General features: G+C 45.3%; 1 protein-coding gene across 1 annotated transcript in view; it reads right to left on the bottom strand.

The window, feature by feature from the left end:
* The window catches only part of agrn (agrin), a 295,804-nt gene that overhangs the window by 19,229 nt on the left and 252,475 nt on the right, over positions 1-24,100 (bottom strand). The window contains exons 25-31 of the mRNA XM_071203838.1: positions 18,646-18,861; positions 13,329-13,558; positions 9,287-9,421; positions 5,978-6,068; positions 5,647-5,811; positions 5,158-5,269; positions 138-254 (exon numbers count right to left, since the gene is read on the bottom strand). Coding sequence (XP_071059939.1) covers positions 138-254; positions 5,158-5,269; positions 5,647-5,811; positions 5,978-6,068; positions 9,287-9,421; positions 13,329-13,558; positions 18,646-18,861 — 1,066 coding nt within the window. The remainder of the gene's footprint in view (positions 1-137; positions 255-5,157; positions 5,270-5,646; positions 5,812-5,977; positions 6,069-9,286; positions 9,422-13,328; positions 13,559-18,645; positions 18,862-24,100) is intronic.

Here is a 24,100-nt window from a genome sequence, read left to right as displayed (position 1 = left end):
AGCTGGACAGCTAATAACTGCCTCTAAGGGCAAAAGGGATCAAAGTCAATAAAATAACATATGTAAATCAGGAGGATATACCAGCAGAGCTAATGACTCGATAATCCTGCAAGAAATAGAGGCATGCAAACATTTACCTTTTGGATTGTTCCCTTGAAGCCCTCCGTGAGTGCAGCGACTCTCGCTAGCCGGCTGTAATCGGGGGCTCCGCCGACGAAAAGAGACTCTTTCAGGTTAAGATCTACGTGCAGGTTCTGATGAGACAGGACACACAGAGGTATGGTGAGCTGGAGCGTGGTGAAATAAAAGATTACAAACCATTGCATTTTGACTTAAACGCCCAATTGAATCTTTTCTCGAATTCCTCTCAATGGTCTTTATTCAGGACGTAATGGTTTATGGTTTTGATTATCCTGAGCGCAGTTATGTGTGTGTCCAGGGAGCATGAAATAAGTTGTATTCTTTTAGTCAGAATATAAAAAGTGAGATTAATAAACCACACGTGCCACACTCAAGGATCAAGAAAGACTATCCACATTGTAGCCGGCAGTCGCTTCAACTGTGCTTCTTCGCCTTCTTTCCACGTCAATACACTTGATACATTAACACATAATGCATGTCAGCGCCTCTCAGAGAAAGTGGTCAATTATCCTCTATCTGTGAGACATAAAAGGGACTACAAAGAGAAATCAGGAGCAGGCTTGAGTGGAGATACGGATGCTTCTTTACAGACATCTCTAATGAATGGCTGCTCATACGCGGCAACCTTTCAAACAGTCGAGCGTGGAGACACATTCATTGCGATTAATTTGCGCCAAAGACGTCTATTAAATGTGATTCTTTCCACCGAACCTTTGGGACAATTGCTATGCATTAGCAAGGTGCCGCTGCCGTCTTTCACACTGAAATAGGTGGCCCACTTCAGGAGGAAGAGGGTTAATGATCTTTATTTGTATGTAGAGCAGTAATTGCCAGAGGGGGAAAGTGGAGTTAATTGCTGGGAAAATGATGGAAGGGGCCAAATAAACAGGGCTTTTTAAATCTGAGCTGGCATTGGGCGGGCTTTTATTTAGGATGGGATTTGGAGTGAAGGAGGCGGCGGCTGGAGCCCGGGGGCTGTGTCACTGCACCTTGAGCCGCTTCCAACGGAGAGGCCGGGGACGCGAGCCAAAGCTGTTCTTCACCGGACAAAGCGTTCCAAATTACCTCTCACCCTCACGCACACATCCGTACAACAATGTTGGCGAAGCTGCCAGTCAAGGCAACGTTCTCATTGGGAGCCAATTGGGGTTCAGAGTTTTGCTAAAACATTTCGACATGTGTATAGGAAGAACTGGGGATTGAACTGCCGACTTTGCTGTCCACAGCCGCTGCAAAGATGATGATGGTGCTTTCCGTTTGTTCTGTCGACGCACAGCTGCTTTTATGTAGTGATTGCGCTCCGTGAGAGGTGTTGTTATGAGTGAACAAGCGGCTTTGTGATTATTACGGAGGATTGTTCCAGAAGTGAGAACAGATGACAAAAGAACAGCTCGGCTTGGCTTGCCACCTCACCGTCTCCTACGGGCTATTTCCTTCGCTCGCCTTCCCCTGTCTTCGCTCGCACTTTCCCGACAGCCACGCGGCGCTGGCGTGATATCGCCGCCCACGCCGCACTAATGAAGACGTCTCTTTGTTGCTAAAAACAACGGTCGTCACAAAGATGACTGTCTTCTTCTTTCCTTCTTCCCACCTTCTCACCCCCATTCCACCCCCACAGCAGATGGGCTGAGGTGAAAGCCAACCCGCATTCTTTGAGAGCATCTCTACTTCAGCGCTGGTTGTGTGTGTGTGGACTTATGAAATGGCAACGTTTTTCTACAGAACTGGCAGTTTTAAAAGCTGTCCGCGGCTCTGCAGAAGGACCCTTTTTTATTTTGGATTACTCTGTGCCCTTTGTTGCATGGAGAGATGGGGGTGAGAGGACAAAGTGAAGGATTCAAATGAAACATGGGCGAAGGTGTGACCGGGACTTGTCTCATTACCTTTCGTGATTTCTTATTTCCAGACAGCACATCATAGAGAAAGAAAGACAAATAGGGAGGAAGAGTTATTAGGGGAAGACTAGTAAGTGTTTGTGCACAGAGAAGCATGCAGAGCTAGAGCAGGCAAGTGCAAAAGCCCACAAAACACACACATAATCCCATTTACACACACGCATGCACATCTCTAAGAGAAATCCACAGAGCTGCAGTGTAGCACGGACAAGTGGGATTAAACATGACATTTTTTTTTTCATGTGCATCTTGGCACTTCAAAAGCTATGCACGCTTGATTTTACACACACGAGCAGTGGTGGAATGTAACTATTGTACTTCTATTTTTTGCAACATTACACTATAAGGCCCGAAAATACACACATTAATAAATAGGACCTGCACATATGTAGAGGTGGTAGAGCGAAGGAACTGCCAGTGTACTGAACCCGGGAGCAGTTGGGGGTTTGGTGCCTTGCTCAAGGACACCTCTCCAGCTACCACTCCACACTCCCTATTTTCGGTCCAATCGGGACTTAAATCGTCCCAAGACAAGTCCCTTCAGACTGATCTACTGTCTCCCATGTGAATGCTCTAAATCAGTGGTTCCCAACCTGGGGGGCGCCAACGATCGCAGGGGGGGCGCCAACGATCGCAGGGGGGGCGCCAGGCCTCAGATGATTTGAGGCCAAATATCATATTTAGGCTTTATTTTTTGTTACTTTTTTTTACATATAATTGTAAGGCAATACATGATTGTCACTAAAAGCCTTGTCTCTACTTTAAAATAAAATATAAAAAATAATTGACTAATTAATTTTAATACAAATTCAAGTTAGTATTAAAGGCATAAAAAGACAGAAATGTATAATTCTTTCTTTAATATAAATATTTCTTCAGCCCATAAAGTGTCCAAACCGGGCTTGTCTGGATAAACACATTTTTAAAACAGTCATTTGTCCATAACGGTTTCAGTTGGATTATTTGTCACAGTTGCTCCGATCAGATCGGTCTCCTCCATTTTGTAGATTATTTACGACTTTTGAATCCACATAAACACATCGGCAAAATCCGGCTTACTTTGAGCGTGTGTTTTAAACAGTTTAATCCCTTTGTGAATTGTTTCCACTTCCGCGCCGTCCTTTAATTTCTTCATCCAGCGGGAATCCAAATGACTTAATCCTGAGTCCAATAACCATCAAAGTCGCTCCATAGTGCTCCTTAATTACGCTTTCATCCTCCTTTAACAAAATACTTCACATTCATCCAGTTTGTGACAGTAGTTGTAGCATTTTTGAGACTTTTAAACTTTAATTACCGCTGTTGCGCGCCCCCTTGTGTGTGTGTGTGGGGGGGGAGGGGGCGCAACTTCCAACATGAGTCATTTTGGGGGGCTCTTGGGAAAAAAGGTTGGGAGCCACTGCTCTAAATAATGCAAAATATGTTTTTTTTGTGATAAACTGAAATATGAAGTGTTCCTTCAGGAGTTGAGAAAATCCTTCTTTTAAGATCAATACACTCTTTAGAAACCCTCTTGGAGTGTTTTCTGAGAAACTCATGAGAAGTTGAAGTTTTCACAGTTCTCACAACGAGAAAAGCTAAAAATACGATCTTAAATCTTAAAGAATATGATGCATTTAATGATAACCTAAGACAGCAGTACAATGCTACATACTGTAAAGCAGCTGTAATATTAATCCTAAAGCTTCAAACATTTTACACATTGCTAATTATATAAACATGTAGTTATTTAGGTGTAGTATCCAGGACCTTGTTCTGTATGTTCCCTGTGTGGTATTATCATTTGCACTTAAGTATTTCAATACTTATTCCACCACTGCTGTAGAGAGCGAACACAAAGAAAACAAGAAGGCCATGCAGGAAGCAGATGGTGAAAAGATGAAAGAAAAACCGTTGTGGATGAGAGTGTGAGTGGTGCCACTTCTCCACCCAACCTCATTTACAGACTGCTGCCATTCACCAGAGGTGCAGCTGATGTTTATATCTTATATGCGTACCTATGTGCCTATGAAAGTATGTACTTCATCATGCTGGCAGCTGAGCCGTCTTTGATACGGAGAACACTCCCAGCATGCCATGTGAGTCCATACATGTGTGTGACACCTTTGATATGATATGGCTTCTTTACGCAAGCACTATAACCCCCTCCCTAGTTGTTTTTAAAACAGAGAATTAGCTAGGACAGGCTTTCTGCATTGAGCTTCATAACTAGTCTCTGCTCATCCCTTGCACCCCCCCCCCCCTTCAGCACCGCCATCTTTGCCTTGCTCTCCTCCTGTAATAAGATGTTCTGCCTCTGTAGCTGGAGTAAAACACAATTACCATAGGGACGATGGGAGGCAGGCAGGGGAAGGACAGAGGCGGAGAGAGGGGGAGCGCTGCATCTTTGAGGAAGATGAGTTGACAGAGTGCATGTTCATAATCACAAATTACACTCTTTAATATAATTGGATGACTTGCAGGCTAATCAAACTATTAGATCGCCTTCATTTCGAAGCATGCACCTGCTTTATTGGTCTAGACGCGGGGCTGAGGAGTTTTTTATCTGCCTCCATCTCCTTCCGTCTCCCCAGACACCACCTCAGAGGCTGAATTTATAAAATGGACTGTATACCAGCAGTAAAAGCTAGTGTTTGTGTTCTGTATGCTACACCGACTTTTATCTCCCAGCAAGCTGAAAGGCAGATAGATTTGTTTTTCTCTTTTTGAGGGGAATTACAGGACTTTCAAAACGAAGACAGCTTGTCAAACTGGCCCTCTACATCTGGAGCTCTCCCTCTTACCTTCGCAAGCACTTCGAGATTTGTCTTGGCAGATGAGAAGCGCTATATAAATTAAATATATTATTATTATTAATATATTATTACCTTGACTGGCGTCGAGGGGGAAGCGGCATACTTTCAGCGAGTCAAGTCGGTACAAACGCATAGTGTTGAAAATCTTAGCAAAAAGGGCAGGCAATGCTGATTCAACTGAGCCCCACGGTCGTGGCGATGACATAATGAGAGCACACAGATGATCAAACAGAAACAGTATAGTAGTTCAGGCACAAGCAAGGCATAGCGTAGGACAGGCCCGTCACCGTGAGCAGGAGCTTGCTAGCTAGCTAGCTCTTTCTTACCGGTGCCTCTCCTCGGACGGGGTCCTTCTTGTTCACCATGATCTCCCCTTTGCGGTTGGAGCGCTCCAGGTTGATGGTGTTCCACACATTCAGCTGGATTGGTTCCATGCTCCTGAATTAAACAAATAAACGAACAAACACGTGGGTTGGTTACCTTTTAGGAAACACAGGCCTCTTTTCACCTGTGGCTTGTTCAGGTGTCATGTTATGTCATTCTAGCACATCATGATATATTTTGCACATCCTGTCCTTATATGGAAACCCTGAGAGGCAAATTAGTAAAAGAACACCTTTCTAAGTCTGATCTACTTTTTTTTTCCTGCTGTGTTTATGAGTTAGAACAAAATACGTTTCTCGGTGGCAGACATTTTTTCCCGTATATTTAAGTCCTAATCACATTCAAAAAATTACACAGAGGATATGGATCAGCCATTTATTTCCCCTTCCCTCTCAGGGCTTCTGTGTAAACGCATCTTAAATGTTGCTGACCTGATGGTGGCGGGTCCCTTCCCCAGGTCGTAGCGGAACTCCAGGATGCCCTCATTGAGGGACAGAGAGATGAAGTCTCCTTTTCCGTCCGATTTCTGGCCGTTGTAGAATATCAAACCGTTGGAGCTGTTGGCCTTGAGAATCACCGTCATGCTGACCTTTTGACTGCAGAAACACAAGCAAAGCCGAAATGTGAACAAAAGATGCTTGTTTGCCTGTTTTTGGTGCACTCGTACTCTGTCTGTATGGAAACAAAGGTAGAGATACTCTGAATTCTACATGCTTAGGCATACAGATTGTCCTTGTCGCTTCAGTTAAAGCTGAGACTCACCGCAGATCGTGCCCGTAGAGGTGAAGTCCCTTCAGCTCCACGTAAGAGTCTCCGTCGAATAGCGGCATGTAAGCCCCTCTCTTCTCAGCCACTGGAAAAACAAAGAGACTATATTCATCCTCAGGTCCCGTTTTTGTTGCCGACAGAATTGAAATTCAGGAGTAGTCAGTACATCTTTCAGGGACCTGTCAGCATTATGGAAAGAGATGGATTTGTGTTTTCATTGCCTTCAGGATTAAGACTTTCTCTCGAAGGAAATTCAAACAAAAAAATCCTTATGTCAGACTGATTACACAGCCCGCCACAGTGTCACAAAGAACCTTTGGAGACATGTGGAGTTTAACACCAAAGCCGGGGCCCATGATATAATGCAGCAATTGTGTTTTGGCAGGCCTTTTTACAAATGACTGTCTTTGCGAGGGCTCTACATCTGGCTGTCTGCAGTGATTAGGACAGGCACCGTGCAATCCTTCTAACAAGTGGCTTGACATTACAAATCGTTCAAGTGTCACCCGGGGGTATGTGTTTATGGTGCGAAAACTACCACCATTCAGAGGCCTGTGCAACGCTTGACGCTCTAACACACATATATGTAGCCGAAAAAAAGCTTTTGTTCGTAATTGGGTGGGATTAGCTGAGACGAGTCAGGATGGGGAAGGCAGAGGGAGATGAGAAAGCTAATTAGCTATTGTGCACAAGACTGCTAATGATGATGGCACGCACCATGCAGAAGTGGGAAAAACAGTCTAGGATTTGCGCGCTAAACTGAACTCTATTAAAGTAGAAGAGCCGCTCAGGATGTAGTTACTTAAAGAGATTGGAAGGGGGGATTCAAAATGAAAGCACCACGATCAATAAGTCACCAGAGGTCCAGGCATTGGAATGAGTTGAGTGACCAGGAAAACCCACATGGCGTGCGGGGTGTGAAGCTTGACGTCTTAGAAAAGTAGAATTTTTTCAGAGTTATTTAAAAACGCAGCAGAAATAAGTCCCTGGAAAGCGATGCTCAGGGAGCCGTTGCCTCTAGTTCTCTTGTTGATGTAAGCTCAGAGGTCATTTTGTTTGGATTTCAGTAATGCCGCTTTATTAGTACCCGCTATAAAACCCATCAAAACAATGTAAAATAAGGATTGGCAATATCAGAGCAGCTAAAATGCACATTTTGCTGGTTCAAAAACGTTGTAGCTGCAATCAAACCTCATGGTGCTGCCCCTCAATCAATCGGCTCTTCAACAGATTAGCTGCAGTGTTAATCACACACACTCTCTCTCAGGTGCTGTTTACACGAGAACGCAAACGGTTGTATCCGCTACTTTTCTCTTTCACATAGCCCGAGGCCATAACGGAAACGCGGAAACGGACCCGCAAATGATAACGGGTCCCAAGGTGGATAGATCTGCAAACGGAACTCCCTGGGGGGCCAAACCATGGATGTATAATAAGAACTGGATACAGCGTGGGAGGCGGGGCCTCGTTCATTCCTATGAGAGTTGCTCATTGGGGCATGAAGACAAAATGGCCCAACTTTTGAGAGAGCGAAACGTCACGAAAGCATTCATATAATCCGTTCTTATTGTATATCCATGGGTAAAGGTAAAACCCATGTAGTACTGAACACGTCACATGAACGTACCGGGCGGCGTGGCCTCGTGGGTTAGATGCACGTTCATAATGCCGAGGAAAATAACTCTGAGAATAACGTTATTAGCACATTTTACAAATTGAGGACCGAATGTTTTTAATAAGGGCTATACAAACGTTCATACTGGGTAGTTTATTTAGTTTAAAAAAAATCATCCAACGATTTACAGACGTCTCTTTCCCAATGTTAGTCAATGGGAAAAGTGAAAGATGGCCCAACTTTTGAGAGCGCGAAACATCACAGATTACCCGTCATGTCTGGCTGTCAGAGCAGAAGAACCCATATGTGCAGTCACCAGACCCGGCGTCATGGGCGGGCCCGCTCATCCAGGATTTGGGCCCGCTGTTTTAATCCGGGCTGAATACAACATTTTAATTGTTTTATTATTATGTTTATAAGAGTTCTAATAAGGGCTAGTTTATTAAGTTAAAAAATATATTGTTTTGGGCCGGGTGACGTCACGGACTGATACGGAAATTGCAGTTAATGTAGCAAAATGCTAAACTCCCCCCTACAGTTATTCAAGGACCGTTCCAAGTGATCCTGCTTTCATCACTAAATTGCAATGATTCACATTATCTTAGGGTAAAAGCACTAAGCAAAGTACGCCATTTAATACTATTGGAACACCCTTGAGTGAAGTCCTTGATGGTGAATTTAGAGTAGCAGTGACGAAACTCTGGCAGAATTGAAATGGAAACCATAGCTCAACTGAACGTGCGAGCACACGCTGGGTTACACACACTTAATACTACGAGTAATTCACCTTCAGGCTTCTGATGAGTGGCCTGTAAGCTACCTGTCTCTTCAACTGTTCTCAGTGCAGCCCTCAGAGGGTACGTCCGCCTGAATGCCACCTTATCTGCGAGCTCCTGTCTGGGGCTGACACTCTGGCTGACTGACGCTCCCATTAATCACGTCGGGCAGGGAGGACTGATGCGATTAGTCATCCCATTGATTCCAGTGGAGAAAAATAGCCTTTTGGAATGGGAGACGCTTTCGCTCACACAGCATTGATTTTGGTTCACCTCAATTTATTTTAATCACCTGCTAACTGGGACTCGGGGGCTTGGAAGGAGGCTATTCCCATTTGGTTTTTCTAAATTCCCAGGGATGGGTGCGTGTTTGTCTTTTGATTTAGATGATAGTATATTCTCTTTTATTCTCGGCTACAGAAGTCAACTCGACGACATCTACAAAGCCAGGGGAGGCACAAAAAGGCATAGGGAGACTTCAGAAGGCAACGCCCGCCAACATGCTAATGATGAACTTCAAAAGCAGCTGAGCCGTGCGCTGGTCTTTTCCCCAGCCGCGGCCCGGTTCTGCCATGTGGAGCTGAACAGTAACACACACGTTTGAACACAACACCTGTGGGCGGATAGACAGGGAGCGAGCGGAGAAAGGCTGTGGCTTTGCTGCTGCTACCTCGCTAACAAGCGTAGCAGAGTCGATGTGTTGAACGGCCCGACGGGGCCAATCATCTACCTCGGCTCTGCAGCCCTCCCATCCCCTCCCAGCCTGAAGGATCAAACCCCCCCTACTTACTGTGTTTGATCTCCCTTTTTGATTCAGGTTAGATGTTCAGCTGACTCGGGCGGAAACACCCCGCTCCTAGATATGCACCAGAGGAAGTGATGGAGTAACTCCGGGATATACAGTCAGCTTACTTTTCTCGCAGTGCCTCCCCTCACGTCCCATGGGACACTCGCACTTGTAGCCTCCCTCCGGCAGCGCCTGGCACTGGGAGGATGGATGGCACCTGTTGGGCTCGCATGGATCATGGACGTCAGCACAAGTTGGACCTAGAAACATACATAAAAATTCCACATCAGAATACCACCAACGTTTTCTCTTTATTCTCTATACAAGGATTTCCTCTGTAATAGAGGTCATTTTCTAATAGGATTTGGAAATATTACACGTCCAGATTAAACAGTGGAGAGCCTTCCCACCATGCGGCCATGTTTCTGGACCTATCTGTGGGAAAGGCACTGTTGCGTCTGTTGGATGATTGTTTTGCCCTCTGCCACAGCGCATGTGAATCCACCCGTCATTACTTTAGCAGTCAGAGCCTGTGGTGAGGGGAGCGCTTTAATGAAGCCCATCCCCGCTGAGCTCACAGGGCTACCCTGCGTTTTTCCTCGGCTCTTTTTTCATATCTCTGCCTTCTATACCATCTCTTTGCTCCAATACTCGCTCGCCTCCCTCATAGATCCCACTGTTCTGACATGTCCTCCGTTTCAACCGCTCTCCACCCATTTATTCTCTGGTTTTCAGAGATTTGTCCCTCCCCCTCGAAATCCGCAATCTTCCCTACGTAATACATTTACACGATGGGAAATATTACTTGAATCTATCCGCAGGCAACGGTTCAATTCTCATTATCACCCTTCATTTAACACCATGTTGCCAACACATTTTTGATCACAGCAATGCTTCTTCAAAGTGGGAGGGTTATCTGTACCAGGCTCCTTAATAACTACACAACATAAAAGCACCTCTGGAATAATAATACATTGGATTTGTATAGCGCTTTTCCTAATGCTCAAAGACACTTAAAAAATAATAATAATAATAAAATCAATGAATGAAAGACAATAATCATGTATTATGATTTTTTAAAGATCCACATTTTCAATCCAAGGAAAACAGCTCCAAAAACGTTACTGTGAGCTGGTTTCCCCACAAAGCGTTCACCATGTTGAATACAATCCTTTACTACGGAGGGATTCAAGTTAACTCCAACAATTAATTTAGTTCTGGTGGGAAACTTTCTGCAGTAGGCTGCCGTACAACAGGCACGAGTCACGCTTGGCTAGGCGCTGATGGTGTTGGCTTTTAGCTATATTCTCTCAGAGTTGCTTGTTAGTTGGCATCTGCCGGAGGAAGGGATGTGGAAGAAGAGATGGGCCAAAGGCCAATCACTAAGCATTTGGTGGAGGTTTTCATGTTTTTCTGTACTGCTTCAACACATAATCTCTCATTTCTGTGTTGGACATGCAGATTTGCAGTGTTGGGTGTAACGCGTTACAAACGGAGTTACAGTAATATATTACTTTTTGCTGTAACAAAGTAATGTAACGCATTACTAATGCAATGTGGGTAATATATTACCCGTTACAATGCTCAGTAACGCAGTGACAACACATTTTAACCCGAAATTAAAAAGTTTTGTTTTTTAACAATGTACTAACATAGCGAGACATTCCGACACCAGACAAATTGTGCGGGTAGATTAGTAAACCTGGTGTTTACTCTTCAGACTTCGCGCCGGGATCTTCGGGGCAGTTGAATGTTATGCACCCTCTATTCAAAAAAGAGAACGGAGCGAAAAATACTAACAACAAATTGTGTCAGGTGCGCGTGACCTGCTCCGCAGCGCCTGCATCATTTCCAAAGTGCTTCCACAGCAGTGACACACATCTGTGGATAATCATTTATACGAAAATTGTTAAAGCAACCGTCACTAAACGCCAGCAACACTGCGTCTACTGCAGACCGTAGCAACAGGTCAGATGGGGACATCACGTTACCCTCCGTTGTGGACACTAGCTTACTCCCGCCTGACTCGCCGCCCTCAACCCCAGAGCAGCACTCTTCGTTGCCCGAAACTACGCCGCCCCTCTGCGGCCCGCAGGTGCCAGCCAGGATACCACGGCAACACAGAGCCTGCCCAGGTATATCTAAACAAGTACCCGCCTGTACAGTGGGGTTAGGTGGTCATTTTGCAGCTCGTGGTATACAAATAGACAAGGGCTAGAATATGTGAAAATAGGGCCATATTCTGCCATGCCTGTAGAAATGTTGGGTCAAAAATAATGCATACAATAGCACAGATGCCTTCACCACGAATGGCTACAAAAAGATCTCATATCCCAAGCTGATCAACGAGCTGATGTTGCAGCTGAAATGATCTCCAGGTCACAAAGTCAACCTCACATGATGATGTGATACCAGTTTTCAAGGACAGTACATGTTCTCTTCCCAGAGTATATGATGGGACCAAAGTGATGATTTAGTAGGCTACATGGTTTTAATAATACTTTTGCTTTTCAATGTTTGCCATTTCAAACCATGAGCTGGTTCAAATAATATTTGCCTTAATTTACAATATGTTCTCATTTGTTTTATCAATACAGTTTTGAAGCTTTCGTGCTTTTCGTTGCCACAGTCCACTTTGGACTATATGAGATATTTCAGGATTGCACTTTTAACTCACTTGAAATGTTCTTACTTGGTTTCAAAACATAACAAATGCCATAATCTGTTCATTGGGACCATCAATGCTAATTTTCATTGCTGTTGCCGGCCACTATTGCTCATGTAAACCTACTACTGCTGCGCCCCCTGTAATCTCACAGGCACCCTGAGTCATTTTGTCCTGGAACCGGGCCTGTACCCTCATCCACCTCCACTGGTTGCCGGTCAAGTTCCGCATAACTTATAAAGTCCTCCTCCTGACCTACAAGTCCCTCCATGCCCTTGCCCCCCAGTACCTATCGGACATCCTCCACCCACATGCCCCACCCCGGAACCTGCGGTCTTCAGACTCTGGCCTGCTCACCACCCCCCGCACCAAACTGAGAACCTTCGGGGACAGAGCCTTCAGTGTGGCAGCCCCCACCCTCTGGAACGCTCTCCCTGCGGAGATTCGCAACATCCCCACACTGGACGCCTTCAAAAGGGCCCTCAAGTCCCATCTGTTCATCAAGGCCTTCGGCCCTTAAATCAATCTGTTGTTTTGTCTGTCTGACCTTTGTTTTGTTTTGTTTGTGCTTGCCCTATTCCTGTAAAGCGACCTTGGGTCCCTTGAAAGGCGCTATAGAAATCTCAGTTATTATTATTATTATTATTATTATTATTATTATTACACGGCCATATACTAAACAAACTACAGAGCCCATTCCGTGTCCTGTTATTATTCACTTCCTCTCTGCCTTCTTCTGGTGATTTATCTGACGTCCAGCGCTCCGTCTTTTAACCTCTTTTCCTTTCTCTTTCCTGATCCTCCTTAGCAACCTTCATTATAGTCCTTGACAGTGGTCTGTACTACTGTATTAACAACGTGTCACATGTTAAGAATTTACAATCAGAATCGAGTATTCAACTAAGCCGTGTAATACAAGTTGTTAGTAGCCTTAAGGGCCTACACAGTTGTTATGCTATACCACATTGCCCTTCATTGGATGTATAATGAGCTGCACTAAACTACATTTTAGCATTTAAAATACCTAGCCATTCTTTTGCGGTTATTTTGGTGAAAGTAACTAGAAAAGTAACTAAAGTAGTGTAACTCATTACATTTCAGAGACAGTAATTTTTTTATGTAATTTATTACTTTCAAAAGAGAGTAATAAGTAATATGTAATATATTACATTTTGGAAGTAACTTGCCCAACACTGCAGATTTGATGGTGTTGCTGTTTACAAATGACTTCAAGCGCTCCTGCTGGGGGCGTGAGTTTCACTGTCAAATTAGGCTGTCAAGCATACTTAGGATTTGCGAGTAAGTCATGACCACAGTGAGTCCCAGAAAAGAAGGCAAAACACATTTTTAACGATGTGTTAAAAGTCTGGATATTCCACATATGAAATGACATATTTTCTATTTATTCCCTGCTCCTACACTGGAATAAACCACTTAAAATGTACTGGGAATCCCAGTATGACCATTAGGAACATCCTGACCTGCTTATGTTGGCATCTTACCCCAGAATCCTTTGCTGCACTTGCAGTGGAACATCTCTGCCTCCTTGACCTGGCATGCAGCTCCGTTCTTGCAGGGGTTGGGCTGGCAGGGGTTGTTTCCACATTCGCCCACGCCGCTGCCGTACAGACTGTCCCCCCCGCTCTCCTGCAGGTTCAGCACACGGTTGTTGACATCCAGCAGGCGGATGCAGCCCACCACACCTGTGGCCACCGCCGTCCGCTCCCTCACACTGAAGAAAAAAGGGATCCAATGTAAGGTAATGTCTTCTTTAGTTTTTTGTCGCAGTGGATATAATGAGCACAATTGTATTCACAAGTGATGCTAGTCTCCATAGTAGTCATTTCTCTATAGTGAGGCCTTTCTGGCTTTACCCAACTGTATAAAATGAGCTGTTGTGGACTGTAGGATAATCACTGCCTTGTGAATCTTTACAACCACAATCTAAAAAGGTAGAGAGCTTTCCTGGGAGGCAAGGCGTTCCAAGGTTTATTGACAATAAGGGGGTTTCTGTGCAGTTTCCAGAAGATTGGAGTACAGTTTTTACTGTAAGTTCTATTTCGTCCCTACTGACCGCCAGATGCGGTGCTTTAAGCACTGGATATGTCCATCGCGCGCATGCGCAGCTCGAGTACCAATAACAACAAAGTCACCTGTGACCCACGTGACACCGGCTATATCAGCTATGTCGTCAGAGGATCTGTTCCTTTCCTCTTCTCGCTGCGCGAGAGTACCGTGGCTACATTTTTGTAGCCTACAGCGTTCAGGTTTGAACGTTTGATCTGAGGGATTGCTCTGCAAGCAGCTGGCCGTGTGCAGCTTTGCGACTGACAGTCGGAGCTACGGGTCGTTAACGCGTCCTCCAGGAGCTGTAGCCGGCTGTGCAGAGCCTCGACAGACAGGTTTGTGTCAGCTTGTTGCTGGTGATGGCTGTGTCCCCGCTTCCTCTCCCATAAAGTTGCCCTTATGCTCTTTGAAAGTTCTGCTTGTGGCGTTGTGCCCGAGCTATCATTAGCATTTGAGTCCCAGCTTTGTCTGTGTCCCTCATTCAATTTACTATGGAAAGCCCAGAGTGTCATATTTTAAACCCGTTTTTCGTTTAGATGCAGAGAGTAAGGTAAGTACTTTCTATTTCTTAGAAGCTATTATCTGGTCTTAACATTTGTGTTCTGACTTGGTCGCTTGATTGTTAGCAGCAGCCGCTTGGCTAACACCTTGCTGTTAAGCTTAATTATTAACTCAGCCGGTGAGGGCAGTGCTCCAGCTCCCGGTAACATAAGGTTTGATTGCAGTAGCGCTAGATCGTTGTATTACTGCTCCTAGTACTAGACTCCTAGCACTAGGATGATATGCAGAGAACACTTCACTGCGGGTGCTGTGTGCTCTGCATGTGCGGTTACTACTGTAACCATGGCCTACGGTTCTACGCGGGCTGGTCTCTTTCTTAGAAGCTAATTATCTGGTCTTAACATTGTGTTCTGACTTGGTTGCTTGGTTGTTAGCAGCAGCCGCTTGGCTAACACCTTGCATGTACTGTTAAGCTTCATTATTTAACTCAGCCGGTGAGGGCAGTGCTCTCGCTCCCGCTCCCGGTAAACGCATGGTATGGTTGCAGTAGCGCTATATCGTTGTATTTACTGCTCCTAGTACTAGACTCCTAGCACTAGGACGATATGCATACAATCTTCACTGTGTGTGCTGTGTGCTCTGCATGTGTGGCCATTAAGGAGGATTTCATCCTCCCAATATTATATTATCTAGTGGGCAGCCATTTGGCTGACACTTTTAGGCACCGGCCACAGTTACTACTGTAACTATGTTTCTAAGCCGTAAGTACTGGCCATAATTACTACTGTAACTACGGTTCCAAGCCGTGTAAGCAGGTAGCTGGTGAAGGCTGTGTTCCCGCACCCGCTCCCGGTTACGCTGCATCTGGCATTCGTCTCTAACTCAACCAGTGAAGGTAGTGTTCTCGCCCCCGTTCATGGTAGACGCGGAACTGCCCTGTTTTTCCGTTAAGCAGGTAGCGGGTGAAGGCTGTGTTCCCGCACCCGCTCCCGGTTATGCTGCATCTGGCATTTGTCTCTAACTCAGCCGGCAGTGTTCTCGCCCCGCTCCTGGTAGACGCTGAACTGCCGTGTTTATTAATCCAGCCAGGTGAAGGCAGTGCTCTCGCTCCTGCTCCCTCTGCCAGTAACGTGGGTGTAATTACATCCCTCTTTCTGTTCGGCGAGTAGCAGCAACGCTCTACTCTTTCCATTAAGCAGGTAGCTGGTGAAGGCTGTGGTCTCGCACCCGCTCCCGGTTACGCTGCATCTGGCATTCGTCTCTAACTCAACCAGTGAAGGCAGTGTTCTTGCCCCCGCTCCTGGTAGACGCTAAACTGCCTTGTCTTTCCGTTAAGCAGGTAGCTGGTGAAGGCTGTGTTCCCGCACCCGCTCCCGGTTACGCTGCATCTGGCATTCGTCTCTAACTCAACCAGTGAAGGTAGTGTTCTCGCCCCCGTTCATGGTAGACGCGGAACTGCCCTGTTTTTCCGTTAAGCAGGTAGCGGGTGAAGGCTGTGTTCCCGCACCCGCTCCCGGTTATGCTGCATCTGGCATTTGTCTCTAACTCAGCCGGCAGTGTTCTCGCCCCGCTCCTGGTAGACGCTGAACTGCCGTGTTTATTAATCCAGCCAGGTGAAGGCAGTGCTCTCGCTCCTGCTCCCTCTGCCAGTAACGTGGGTGTAATTACATCCCTCTTTCTGTTCGGCGAGTAGCAGCAACGCTCTACTCTTTCCATTAAGCAGGTAGCTGGTGAAGGCTGTGGTCTCGCACCCGCTCCCGGCTACGCTTTATCTGGCTACCTATAGAATGGCTCATTCATGTAGCACCTGTATGGCTTCTCTTGAGCCCGAGGACGGCCACGACCGCTGCCCCTCCTGCCTCGGCCGCCTCTGGCGGTCAGTGGGGATGAAATTCGAGCTCAGAGTGGCTAGAATCACTGAGGTGGAACGTCTGGCAGCAGCCACCAGACACCTCGCCTTGTCACATCCTCCTCCAGATCAATTCGGCCGTTCCCGGCGACATGAGGGAGCGATGGCTATGTGTGCTCCCCCCAATAGAAGGACTAGAAACAGGCTGTCCTCTAAAGTGGATCGGCTAGCTGCCGATAGGGGCATGATGAAGTCGCCTCTTGGCCCTTCAGCCTGGGCCCGGGAGAGTGCGCACCAGGTCAACGTGCTAGAGCTTTGGGCTGTGCAGCTTGCACGTTGTTGCTTAGACAACAGTCCCTTCTAGATAGTGGACGTTCTCACTCCACTCTGAATTTATGTGGCTGCGATTTATACCCGACATGTTCGGGTCGACGGCGCCATGGCGGGGTGCCACAGGTCGGTGTCCCTCTTTATGAGAGGGGCTTTACGGCAGCGTCCCCCTAGCACCCCGAGGGCTCCGGCTTGGGACCTGCCCCTGCTGCCGGATGCCCTATCATCTCCTCCCTTCGAGCCCCTGGCCTAGGTGGGGCTTAGGTGGCTGCCCACGAAGGCAGCATTTCTGCTTGCCATAGCCTCAGGGAAGCGAGTCGGGGAGGTGCATGTCTTCTCCATAAACAATACATGCCCGAGGTGGGACTCTCAGGCGTTGCCCTTTGGGCAAATGTGGCATTCCTGCCCGGGGTCCTTCCACAAACCCACTCCAATCAGCCTGCCCAGCTGGCACGCTTTGACATTCAGGAGTACGGCACGTCGCAGTTGCTGTGCCCTGGGGGTGCCCAAAAGGCGTATATCAAGGCTACTGCCTGTATACGGCAGTAGGAGCAACTCTTGATTTTGCCCTGGCGGCACTAAAGGAGGTTATGCCCTCTAACCAGTGGCTGCCCCACTGGGTTGTCGATACCATCTCACAGGCTTACGGGGCCAGTGGCCGCCCCCTGCCATCAGGCTGAGATGCCACTCTACAAGGAGCATCTCAACATATTGGGCTGCCCTGAGAGGGGTGCCCCTGGAGACCATCTGCGCCGCGGCGTCGTGGGCGTCTTCTGGCACATTCTCCAGTTGTCATCAGGTCAATGTCGCCACTCCCCATTCTTGGGGGGGGTCCTTTTGCCGAGCTCCGCTGCTTCCAGTGGTGAGCAAGGGCTTGGATTCTTCATGACATTGTTGGTATACGTCATCCAGTGCTTAAAGCACCGCCTCTGACGGTCAGCAGGGACAAAATAGAACGATAGTTACGGCTGTAACTACGGTACTATGAGTCCCGGATGACCGCCAGAGTTCCCTGTCACTCAGAATTCTTGTGTGCTCGCGAGAAGATTCTAGGAACAGATCCTCTGACGACACCGGCTGATATAGCTGGTGTCACGTGGGTCACAGGTGACGTTGTTGTAATTGGTACTCGAGCTGCGCATGCGCGCGATGGACATATCCAGTGCTTAAAGCACTGCCTCTGGCGGTCATCCAGGACTCATAGGACCGTAGTTACAGCCGTAACTATCGTTCAGTGACTGCCTGGAGCTGTGTTAAAACACTTGGTTCTGCTGCAGGAGGGTGTATGTTCTGTTTTGTCAATATACTCAGGAAATCCATAAGTCTCTAGTTTCATAGGTTATCAGTATCTCCACTCAAAGTCTAAAACGGAGCCTGCTAGACTAGAGCCTCCTAACACATTAATGTCAGGCAAAGGACTCCTGGGAGCATAGACATGACAGTTTGTCCCTTGCCAATATGTGGCTAAAATACGGAGGATTAATTTCCTATTTTTCCGATAAGCTATCATGGCATCATAGGTTTAATTTCATAAGGAATTCTAATTTCCTATGATATCAGTATCTTCATACTTGCTTTAAAACTGAGCCTGCTACAACATTTTAAAAACAGTAATGTCAGTCAAAGAACTCCTGTGAGTATTGACATGACAGTTTTTCCTTTGCCAACATTTGAAATATAGACGATCATTTTCCAATTTTTTCCAACAAGCAAGCATTACATCGGATACACATTTACGATGGTTTGAATGTCCCTATGATATCAGTATCTTGACTTTAGCTAAAAGACGGGGCTCTCTCCAGACTCTTGAAGACAGTTAGCCAGGTATCCCGCAGGTCTCACTTTATTTAGTTTATCCTATTTGCCCCTCAGGGCCTCCATACATCCAAAGCATTCTACATTTTTGTTAGGGGTCCGATGTTTTTGTGCTGTTTACCACGTCCCCCCCAATATAGTTTATCTTGCCATGACAGTAAGAAGTAACATAGTAAAAAAATAATAATAAATAACTTAAAAAAACTTTCTTTCGACCCTGAATACAACAATGTGCAACTATAGATGTTAGTTCTTACTCCTGCTTCATTTCCTCGAGCACTCCTCCGATGAACAGGTCGGTGTCCAGGTTGAGGCCATCTGTGCCGCGGGGGCTTTCACCCTCGATGTGCGGCTCGTTGTCCACGCTGAGCATGGCGTTGCGGCGGTTGCGCGTCACCACCAGCTGATGCCAGCGGCCCTGATTGATTTGTACTTTGCTGATAACTGTTCCAGTTCCCGAACCTGTGTTAAACCTGAGAGCAGAGGGATATAAATCAGTCAATCAGTCACTTTATACCTCCGCAGCACTTTTTATTAGTTTACAGAATTGGATGGGGGTTATTTTCCACCCAACATGTTTATTCTATATCGAGCAGCGACTAATGAATAGAAGCAATCTGCTCATATTTTTCCAGAAGACAGAGAGAGATGAAAGAAAGAAGGTGTGGGACTTCTCATTTGGGATTCCAAAATATGTGACTCGAATGAAGCCTCTACTCACTTAAAAAAATATCTCCATTCCCTCTTGTTAATTAAACCCTTTATGTAATGAGGTGTTGTTGACAAAAAGGAGGCCATATCATGACAGAAAAGAGCCGCCGTGTACCTGCACCGACACGTGCTAGTATTAGCGCAACCTCAGAGCAATTATCAGCCACAAATAATTAGTTCCCTCCCCACGTCTCGGATTTGCAGAGCTGTGGGTGGTAATCTCACAGCTGTATTTCTGGATCCAAGGCAGAGCTCCGTTTGAAAGCACGAGTGACTAATGATCTCCTTTTAGTTTGCCATTGATTTTGCTCTGAATGGAGAAATCTAACCGGGCTAGGTTCAGGGGAACTGTAAGGGCTTTAAGGGGTCAGGGTGAAACACAAGACCCGAAAGATAAGGGAAAAAGGATGGTGTTACAAGTAATAGGTGGCCAACAACCAAGGTTATTCATCAGATTTCTGCAAATAAAATGGAAACTCTGCTCATTGGTTGTCTTTTGATAGCTTAATTCAACTTAACGTAAATAAAATAATGAAAATGTTTGTGGAATTTCATTTTTATAACACAAACAACCATAGTCCTAATAATCACATTCAGATTCAAATCTGTATTTATTTACAGAACAAAGAGATTCTTATCCGGCCATACACTTAAAATGTTATCAGCCCATTGAATGGCCACTCTGCAGTTATAATCACTCCCATTTAGAATGGTGACTGGGGAGCTGTGTCGCAGTGGGTAGATAAGAGTCTACCGATCAAAGGATTAGCGGTTTAAACCCAAGATGTCGAAAAGTCTTCGGGCAAGATCCCATAGACATTATGGCATTAAAGTATATGTAAGTCACTTTTGATCAAATTATCAGCGAAAAATAACATATATAGATATATAAGATGTGGGGGAAACTTCTGAAGCAATAGGAGTCTGGACTCAGAGAGACACGAGGAGAGCTGGAGCTTTGATGGCAAACACTGACGGTTTATTTGGAGCTTCGGCTGGAGAATTCAAAAGACATGTCACGGGCCACGAGTTGGCCACACGGTTGAGATGCCACAATCAATTCTGAAGAACCCTCCTGTCGCTCGACGTTTTAACTAGTTCAGAATTTAATAATCAACATTCTTCAATAGATAGACTAAACAGCTGAGGGACACTGAATCACATTTGTTGTCGCTTATGGCTCGGGGTTATCTACACCCGGAGAAGGATGTGTTCCAGGTGTGCCACAACAATAACTAGATAGCATGCTGCCCAAGGCTGGGCATCTGCATCAGAGGGCGAAGGAAGACATGCAGGGGAAATTATTCCCCAACGTAAGATATACACACTCTGATGAAATATCCCAATGTTGAAACCCTGTAACTATGTTGTATAGGGCTGCAACAAACGACTAATTTGATAATCGATTAATCTATCGATTAATTAAACGATTAATCGACTATTCGGACTATTATGCCTTGCACAATTTCTCAAACGCTCTTATTTAGCCATCAACTTTTAGATTTAGTTTGAGGTTGTTTTAGGCATGTGGAAACTAACAATCAAGACAATAAAGATGAATACTTGATCCAAACATACATATATTATTAAATTAACTAAACAAATTGTGAACAAAATTAACATTGCTTTTTATTTAAATTAAATAAATAATATTTCACATCAAAAGAAACAACAATGTTTTAACAAATCGTATTAAATAATGTGATGACAGAACTGTAAACAAAATAGCGGAAACTTTTACAAAATAAATAACTCCGTTACCTCTAATCATTAACCCATGTTTGTATAATTTTGTTAACTCCGTGTGTTGCTGACGTGGAAACGTTACTCGTGGATGGGGTTACAGAGCTACTAGAAAGACAGTTGAACCCGGTGCATTCCTCCGTCTGGATGTGGAGCACTTTTGTTAAATGTTTAGACACATTGCTCGTGTTACCGCCCTTACATGCTAAACTCTTATTGCACATTTAGCCAGCGCCAGCCAATCAAATCCCGTTTCGGAAAATCTGACAACTCAAGCCGTAGCCAATCAAACCGCGTCTAAGCTGGGAGAGATATCCCGCCGTTCATTTCTATATTTCAAAAAAAGTTGGAGGAGAAACTAATTATCGCTGTAGCAAATCACCCGGTTTTGTATGACCAGACCCTCTTCACCTACCGGGATACAAACCGGAGGAACCAGGCATGGAGGGAGGTGGCAGAGACAGTGGGGGAAACTGGTAGGTTTTCGCCTGTTTGGGGAGTTTATATATATATTGCTCCCATAAAAACCCCGGGGTTTTTTGCTCTGTATGTCGGGGGCGGGAGATTCATGTGATTGGTTGTTGGTCGCGTTGCTTGAATAAAATCCCCAAGCTCCAGACACGCCCAGCTCCAAGCTTTTTTTGAAGCTGTAGTGTGGACGGGCCGTCAGACTGCGATATAATGTTTATGTAGCAATAATATTGGAGACATTTTTGAATGTCTCCAGTACCGATAAAAAGACCGATAACGTTGGAGCTTAACGGCGCGTAAAACACACGTGATGACGTCACCAACTAATCGACGACTGAATTAGTTGGAAACTAATTTGGTCATCGATTTTAATCGATTAAGTCGATTAGTTGTTGCACTTCTATGTATGATGTCCTTTTTGTTTTTCTGTTGTCTTTCTGTCTTCATGTGGAACCTAACTGCTGCAGGTCTCCCTTGAAAAAGAGATGGATGATCTCAATGGGATTCACCTGGTTAAATAAAGGTTTGAAATGAAAATGTTGCAAAAGTGAAACAGCTGTAGCTTTACCAACATTTTTATATATAATAGTTGAGTAGTGTTTTCACACAGTACCTGACTTGCTCTATGCTCCTGTCATTAACTACTTCAGCAGTTAGAAGCTGGTATCGTCATGTAATTATATTGGGGATCAAACATACTGTATATACAGATGAAAAGGCCCTTTTGACTCTTATCGTAGGTGGAGCACGCCCCTTCTAACCCACCGTGTTCATGCTGATAACCACCAATAACGCCCATCCAATGAGCTGATAGCATATCAAGCAAGAGAACTGGCACAGTGTTCATATATTTGCATACTACATGTTACTATCCAACATGATTAGTCTAATGCCTCCATGAGCCATAACGAGGTGCATTTAATAAGTCATTGCTTCCATCTGTAAATGCAATATATGTGATTAAAAATTACATATGAAATGCACACATATGTTCCCGCCATCTGTAAACGTGATCATGCAAAGAGCTTCATTTGCAAGCTTTGAACACATTTCTGAAAAACATGCCTTGGTGGCCTTAGCCTGCAAAATCTGTCCAGAAGCTTCTGTGTCTTTTTATTACATTGTCTGGCAGCGGTATTCTCAACATGTTTACTTGCTGTAATTATTTGCCTCATTATCTTCAGTGCTCTCCATTGGCTTTATTGTTATCTACACCCTCTCAGCTGAAAGGACCCCCGTTTCCCCTGCGGACGGATCATAGCGGTTTAATCAGATTCAATCAGAAGCAAAGCGGCAGAATCAACAGATGATGAAGGTCGTTGACCCTGAACACTCTGACGAGGCTTCACCTGAGTTCCACCTTGCCGTTCACCAGAGCCAGAGAGATGAAGTCCTTCTTGCCGTCCTGGCCGTTGTAGAGCAGGATCCCGGTCATCTCGGATACCCGGAACTCCATGGCGATGCGGACCGTGTGATAGGCGCTCATGGTTTGGAACGCCAAGTACGATTGGCCTCCGAATGACGGGATGAAGTACTTGATCACTGTGGAGGAAAAGCAATCCTGTTATTATTTCATGATACACTTTATCGTTTATACTTAAGTGTTAGCGGAGGTGGAGGCATCTGGAGGAAAGAGAATAAGCGGTCGGTTTATTTTAGGAACGCTATTTGGAAGAAGGAGTTCACCAGAAGGAGAAGGTAGAAAGGGAGGAGGAGTTGAGCTCTTCACCCCCCCTCAAGCCACATTTAAGCACTCGTGCCTCCAGGGGAATCCTTTGTTTTTCTGCCACTTGACAATTACGATATTATCATCCACTTTCTCTCTCGGGTTGTTTTTTTCTCCGTCCATCTGTCTTTCTGTCGTCTCTCTGAGGAGAATGGCAGCTGATGAGCTCTAATGACTGCATTGATCTGGGGGAGGCCAGCATGCGGTCCAAGTGTGTGCGTGACTTCATTTAGCACTAACTCAAAGACACACATGGATTCCCACCAGCTAATCCCCATCAAAGCAATTACTGTGAATTATCTTAAGATGCAGCAGCGTGAGGTTCCTTCTCAGCCCCCCGAAAATCCCAAAGTAGGGTAAGAGGGGAAGAAACAAAAGAGTTTCTCAAGAAGTTCTCCTTGATTTATGATTTTCTCCGCGGCGCTGATTGGATTCAGTGTGTTGGCTTTAGCGAACACCTCAGCGGTCGCTCACTTCTGAGGTGTTTGAAGAGCAGCCGGATTAAAAGTAAAATTGACACTCTCTGCTGATTGCTGCCATCTTATTGAGCTTTATATGACCCAATACATTCACGTCTGTGACCACAGAACTTTGCATTTACATATTCAGGCATAACTGAAGGTTGTTCCTCACTTTAGGCGGCCGCTTTGTGAAGCTACAATAAGACAAGATGCCACCTTAACATGAGCAATATATGTGTTTTTCTCCTTTACGACAAAAGTTTAATTAAAGAAACCTTTTATATTAGAGTTTTTTAGCATAATGGTTCTTTTCCACTACTTTCTAAATATATTAAAGCACTTGAGGAAGTGGTTAGCAGCGATTATAGACCAGCTAAAAGGCATGATTGGCACAAAGTGGAGTGCCTAAAAACCTCTCAGTTGCGGCGAAATCAGCCTTTGGGGCTTCTTTGTAATTGCTAATTGCTATCGTGCTCAATGATAAGGGAAGTCTGTTGCAGCTCACTTTTTCAGAGGATTTATAAATACGGGGGAGACTTTGAAACTTTTAGCAAATATAGTGGTACTGAAGTACAATTGTTGAGAGTCATGAACTTTACT

The sequence above is a fragment of the Pseudochaenichthys georgianus genome, chromosome 7, assembly GCF_902827115.2.
Source record: "Pseudochaenichthys georgianus chromosome 7, fPseGeo1.2, whole genome shotgun sequence".
NCBI lineage: Eukaryota > Metazoa > Chordata > Actinopteri > Perciformes > Channichthyidae > Pseudochaenichthys > Pseudochaenichthys georgianus.
Note: the sequence above shows the minus strand (reverse complement) of the source record. Positions and strands in the feature narration are given on the sequence as shown.